At 35.4% G+C, this 7,048-nt stretch overlaps 1 protein-coding gene and 1 pseudogene across 10 annotated transcripts in view; both read left to right on the forward strand.

Annotated features, from left to right (window-relative positions):
• Positions 1–7,048, forward strand: part of MYO9A (myosin IXA) — a 423,504-nt gene that overhangs the window by 234,696 nt on the left and 181,760 nt on the right. For all 10 annotated transcript variants that reach the window (XM_014530413.1, XM_014530418.1, XM_014530420.1 and 7 more), the window contains exon 14: positions 3,454–3,649. In XM_014530413.1, coding sequence (XP_014385899.1) covers positions 3,454–3,649 — 196 coding nt within the window. The remainder of the gene's footprint in view (positions 1–3,453; positions 3,650–7,048) is intronic.
• Positions 6,423–7,048, forward strand: part of LOC102254559 — a 4,551-nt pseudogene continuing 3,925 nt past the window's right edge.

Here is a 7,048-nt window from a genome sequence, read left to right on the forward strand (position 1 = left end):
CATATACATACACACATACACATACATACATACAATGGATTATATGACTCAGCCATAAAAGAGAATGAAATCTTGCCATCTGCAAAATCTGGATGGACTTATGGAATATAATAAGTGAAATGGGTCTGTCAGAGGAAGACAAATTCTATGTGATTTCACTTATATGTGAAATCTAGAAAACAAAATAAATTAATAAACCAAAAATACTCATAGATACAGATAACATTTTGATGGGTTTCCAGATGGGAGAGGCATTGGGGGTCATGGGTGAAAAATGGGAAGGAATTATGATGTGTAAATTGCTAGTTATTGAAACAGTCACAGGTTGTAAAGTACAGTAGTAACTATGTATGGTGTCAGATAGGTACTAGACTTATTGTGGTGATCACTTAGTAAGTTATATTAATATTTAATCAATAGGTTGTATACCTGAAGCTAATATAATATTGTATGTCAACTGTAATTGAAAAGTAAAGAATTATTTTAAAATACCTCAGTAAAATAGGAGAAGGAAATAAGGGAAGAACAGAAATCAGTACAATAGAGTGCAGATATACAGTAGAGAAATTGATAAGGTTAAAAGTCAGATCCTTAAGAAGATAACAGAAATAATATAAGTAAAAGGTATAAAAAGTAACTAATTATTGAAAATAAGATTCACAAATTATAGATATCAGAAATGAAAAAGGAGACTTAATTATATAACCTACAGATATTAAGAGGATATGAACATTTTATCAATAAATTTGACAACATAGATAAAATGGAAAATTTGATGAAAAATGCACATTACTAAAACTGACACCAGAAAAATATAGGAAAACTTGAAATCCCATGTTTGTTAAAATAATTTAAACCAGTAGTTTAAACTTTCCCGCAAAGGAAATTCCAGGCCTGCCTTGTTTTACTAGACAATGCATTCTTTCAATTTTGAAATGTGGAAATGTATGTTAGACTTAACAAGAAAGATCTGAGCTGGAAAAACAGATTTGGGCCTTATCATATAAGTATGTTATTTATTTATACCTAAGGTAGTGCTTCAAACCATCATTATGTTTGAGATCACCTGGTGTAAGATGAATGAAAAGAGTACATAAGACCAGATAGTAAGAATTTCTAATATGAAACCAGCAGTGGAGACAGAGGGGTAGCATAAAATGTAAGTAGTAAATCACAAAATGTGTTATAGAAACCAAGAGAAAAGAGTTTCAAGTAGAATGATGTGACTAGTTTATGAAATGTATTTAGAAATCTAGACCTATATAGACAGAGAGACACGACCATTACATTTGGAAAATGAAGGTCTTTATCAATATTTGACAGTCATCATGGTAAAGAATTCTAGAATTTTAGGTTTTACAGTGTAGTTATAGGATGGGATGGTCTAGGGGTAGTAAAGATTGATGTTTCAATTCTTGCACTGGTACTTACTATGTTTGACTTTTGGCAAGCTTCTGTACCTCTCTGTTTACCTATCAATGAAGTGTAGCTTTTACTTGATTCTACTATATTGAGTAATTAATAGAATTGAGTAGTTTATGTATAGTGTTTAACTTAGTGCCTGACATCTTGTCTGCCCTTGGTATGTATTATTTAATATGATGATGATGATGATGGCAATGGCGATGTTTTGGATTTGAAAGTTATTACTTAGTTTTACTAACTTTTATACAACTTTCAAAAATAAACTGTTTTGTGTACTCATAACTGTAAACCTACTTTTGCCCCACCCTTTACTCAAAGGGTATTTAGGACAAGCTAAGGACCAAGACTTCTGCCTGTTTGCCCCTTTTTCCTGTTCTCAGGTGAACAAAGAAGAATTAGGAAAGGAAATCCCTAAAAGTAGTAGGATGAGCCCAACTGCCTTTTGGACATCAGGGTAGATGACATCATATTAGGCATGTTCTTCATAGAATTCTGAGTTAGATCTATTTTTTAAAGCTGAACAAACTTGTAGTGATTCACTCCAAGTTTTGATCCTTCCATCTGGGTTTGGTTATAGCCAAATGCCCAGACTATACATATCAGTCTGGGATTTCCTTCCAGTAAGCTTCTTGCCCTCCCTATCATTCTGTTGGATATTTTAACCCATTTTCTTGTGTTCTATCCCTTCCAACCTCCATCCATGCTTTGGCAGGGTTTTTTACTGCTTATTTACAGTTCTTAAGTACTTACTCAATTTTAAAAAATCTGTATGCGGATGATATCCAAATGTGTTTTCTGAAATTTCTGTAGGACTCTAGACACATATATCCATCTGCCTACTTGATGTCTGTATGCAGACACAGTATAGTGGTTATGAGTGGTTGTGTTTGAACCTTTGTTCTTCCACTTACTGTGTGATAGGGGCTGAGATAGTTAACCTCTTTATTACTCAGTTTCCTCACCTATAAAATAGGAATAATATTAACTCAAGAAGTTGTTAGGAGAATGAAATGAGCTTTAATAAGACAACACGTGTAAAATGCTTAGAGGAATTTCAACACATAGTAACCTCTTTATAAATGTTACTTGCTATTATAATATCCTTACCATTTTAAACTTAACTTGGACAGAATTGATCTCTTAATCCTTATTTCCTATCTCCACACCTTCTCTTTTCTCTTGTCTTCTCCATATCAGTATATGGCACCTCTATTCACCTAGTTACTCAAACCCCAAATATAGTTGTTAACCCAATTCCCTCATTTTCTCACCATGCCCTAATCCACCAACAAGTCCTTTGTCTTTACCTCCATAACATATCATAAATATGATCACTATTTTTCCTTTCTATTCATACTACCAACGTAGTCCCAGTCACTGTCAGCTCTTACCTGGAATGTTACAATAGCTGGTCTCCCTTTTTCTATTCTTTGCACAATTCATTCCCTTCACAGCAACCAAATGGTGTTTAGAAAACACCAGTTAGCTCATGTCATCACCCTTTTAGTGACTTGCCTTTACACTTAAATAAAATCCAGACTCCTAATTCAGGTTTATATAGTCTACATAGCCTATTTATTTGTCTAATCTTACACAACACTCATTGCCTAGAATACTCCAGCCCTTGCTCTTAATGCTTTTCTCCTAACTTGTTCAAATATTCATCACCTTCGGGTAGTAGATGTTCCTTTTGCTTGGAATGCTGTTTCTGACCTTCTTATGTCTGATTCCTTTTCATCATTCAGCTTTCTTGTCATTTCACATGGTACCCTTTCAGAGAGCTCTCCCTGACCAGGGTTTATCAAGTGCAATAAAATTGTGGAATATACTTTCTAATTCAAATGTAATATAGAATCTAATAGTTTTAGGATTGAGTGGGACTTTATAGAATATATTTTGTTCAGTTAGCTACTTAGAACAGAAATAACTTCTATAGTCCTTATTCAATCACTGTTCAAATATGTGACCTGTTATCTTCTTGGTTTAATAATTTTATAAAAAATAACACTGGTATTTTTTTTCATATAGGATTTCCGGGAAAAAAATACAGATCATATGCGCCCTGACATTGTAGCTCTTCTGAGAAGTAGCAAAAATGCATTTATCTCTGGGATGATTGGAATTGATCCTGTATCTGTTTTCCGATGGGCGGTTCTCCGAGCCTTTTTCAGGGCTATGGTTGCTTTCAGGGAAGCCGGGAAGAGACATATTCAGAGAAAAACTGGTAAGCAGTAGTATTAGTATTCTACCATGTTTCATTTTATAATTTTTTACTTCTCTAAGGAGACATAATAATCTTATGCCATTCTGTTTTCTTACCATACCCTAACATCATGTTTCAGATGTCATTTGTTCTGGTGAACTTCATATAATTGAATTAAATAGATATGTGATGTATATTTGTTATATGGGTTGTTACTTTTTATTAATAAACACCGATTGGAATGAGTGTAAAGCACCTGATATTTAGTAGGCACTCAGTAAAACATTGCTATGCTTTTTAAACAAAAAGTGAAATTTAATTATTATTTAAGTATATAGAATTTGATATTGATATCTTTCTCTGCTTCTTATGTGATAGTTTTTACTAGAAATGAAACAATTTAATGTGGAAGCATAAATTAGGAGTCAGAAAATTAGATGGAGGTAGTGGAGATAGTGGAGATAACCTGACTTAGGTAATCAACCAGATGTCATCTTTTCTCTTGACTGATTTTGCAGCTATTAGCAGTATTTCTTGGAGTGCTACTGCTGCCTTTAAAATTGTGATGGTAAACTCAGATAATACATGCAAAGTATCGGTTTATGACTTTTTTTTATTTACTGGTTTTAGAGAGATAGGAAGGGGGGAGAGAGAGAAAGAAAAAGAAACATTGATTTGTTGTTCCACTTATTTATGCATTCATTGTTTGATTCTTGTGTATGCCTTGATCAGGGATTGGACCTACATCCTTGGTGTATTGGCAGGATGCTCTAACCAACTGAGCTACCCAGTCAGGGCTATGAAGTGTTAGTCCCCTCCCCTCCCCCCTACCACTTACCCTTAACTCAGTTCATTGGATTTTACTTTGACATTTAGAAATGGTTAAAGCAGGTTTCTTTTTCTGTATGCCTCTTCCTTAAATCATAAAATATCCTGTTTCACATTCTGTGGGAGGACATCTTCATAAGCCCTTGTTAACTACTGCAATCACACTATTGCCTGCTGTAGTTCTAGCCTTCGATAGACCATTGCTATGTAGTGAGAATTTTCTAATATATATGTAGTCATTTTCTGGCCAAAGTAACTTCAATAGAAGTGTGCTGGGTACACCTGTGTTTTTAGGACTCTGAAACTTATATGGCTTTTTGGCATGTGCACTACCAGTAAAACTTTTAAATTCAGCTTTGATATATTTCAAAAGAATAACTATTTGGGAGGTTTTATTTCTAAAATGAGAGATAAAACTAATTGTATGAGTTTTCATTTTTCAGATTTTCATGTGTGTAAATTGGCCTTTGTAGATAAGGGAGAGTTATAGTTGTGTGTGTTTTTAAGTAAAAGGAATATCTTAAATTTGCTTTGCCTTTTGCAAAGTTATTTCTAAGAAGCTATCTTACAAAAAGGCTTAAGGCAAAGTGTTTTTCTTTTAATTTAAGATATGTTTTATTTATTACAATGGACATCAGTTTTGAAAAATTTAAAGTTGATTAAATATCCTGCTAAGATGTAACTAAGCAAAGAAACATTTCTTCTATTTACTATTACATATATTCTTTTCTAAGAAGATTATTTACATTATATGCTCCTTTTGCATTTAAAATATTATTTGTGGAAGCTGTATGTGCATAATAATTTATACAAAGACATTCAGTGTTACTAATGATCAACAGATTGAACCTGTATTACCTCTGCTTTCATAATTTCTGGATTCTTCTAGTTTTCTAATCTAGTTTTTCTTCCTGGCCCATTTAGAGGTTTTATATAATAAACTCTCTTTGAAAATTTTTTTATTCTGGGACATAACATGCATACAAAAAAGTGCACACACAAAAAATGTATAGCTCAGTGAATTGTCAGAAACGAAAACACCCTTGTAACTACCACCTAGGTTAAGAAAAAGAGTATTACCAACACCCTAGACTTCCCCCTTGGAGAAAGTTTTTAAATTGTACTTTCTATAAAGGAAAAGAAGAGCTATAGTTTATTTGCGTTTTGAGCAATTGACTCAGCAGATATGTTATTGAGAATGATTGTATTACAGTGTATTAGTGCCAGTGTCACAACATTTTTGCTCTTTCCACACCACTTTACCATCTACTATTTTCTGGTGTGTTTGAGGTAAAAGGATACCATAAAATTAGAAATTGTAGCATTGCAAAATAAAAACTAACAGAATAACTAAAAATGGATTAAGTAGAAGATTCAGAACATTTATAAAGACTGTAAATAGTATGCAAACATATTAAAGTGAAACAGGAATTGGAGGTTATTTAAGCAGAAGCAGAATATATGGAAGGCAAAAGGTAACTAAATTCAGATCTTGAATGAGAATAAGAGGTAAAAGATCATATTTCTAATGAAGAAAGAAGATGTAGACTGCAGAAGTACAGTATCACTTCTTTTGAGTCTGTCTTTATAAAAAATTTCAATGGAATCTTAGTTAATTGTCAACAAATATCCTTACAGTGATCCAAAAATCCTGGATTTAAAAAATTATATTTATTTATTTACTGACTATATTTTTATTGATTTTAGAGAGGAAGGGAGAGGGAGAGAGAGATAGAAACAACAATGATGAGAGAGAATCATTGATTGGCTGCCTCCTACACTCTCCACACTGGGGATCGAGGCTGCAACCTGCACCGTGCACCAGGCCTCTATCCTATATAATAAAAGGGTAATATGCAAATTGACCCTAATGGCAGAATGTCCAGAACAACCACTGGACCAGTCACTATGAGGTACACTGACCACCTCTTGGTTCCTTTCCCAGTCAGCAGGCTCTGATCGCCTGATGGTCACCCGCTGTGGGGGCAGGGCTGGTGAGCGGATGGGAACAACTGACCTCTTGGTCCCTTCCCCCAGTTGTCAAGCACCGATCACCCGATGGTGAACGGGGAACACGGGGTGGGTGGCAGCCGGGGGCGGAGCTGGCTGTGGGCAGCTGGGGAAGATGGTCCTGATCGCAGGCCAGGCCTAGGGACTGAACCCGCGCACGAATTTCATGCGCTGGGCTTCCAGTACTAGTCTACATTAATAAAAGACAAGATGCAAATTGACCATACCTTTGCTATGCCTTAAGCCACGCCCACCAGCCAATCAGAGTGACTATATGCAAATTAACCCAACCAAGATGGCGGCCGGCAGCCACGGAGCTGGAGCAAGCAGGAGGCTTGGTTGCCCCAATGATGGAGGAAGCCAAGCTTCCCGCCTGCCACGGTGGCTCTGAGCTCCACTTAAAGCAACAAAGTTTCAATTATAGAAGGTAAATAAACCCCAGATACCTGCTTTCAGCCGGCTGTGGCCACGGAGCTGGAGCGAGCAGGAGACTTCCCTCCCACCCGCCCTGGCCAGCTCTGAGCTCCTCTCAAGGCTACAAAGTTTCAATTATAAAAGGTAAATAAATCCCAGAATAAAAAA

The sequence above is a fragment of the Myotis brandtii genome, unplaced genomic scaffold, assembly GCF_000412655.1.
Source record: "Myotis brandtii unplaced genomic scaffold, ASM41265v1 scaffold74, whole genome shotgun sequence".
Taxonomy (NCBI): Eukaryota; Metazoa; Chordata; class Mammalia; order Chiroptera; family Vespertilionidae; genus Myotis; species Myotis brandtii.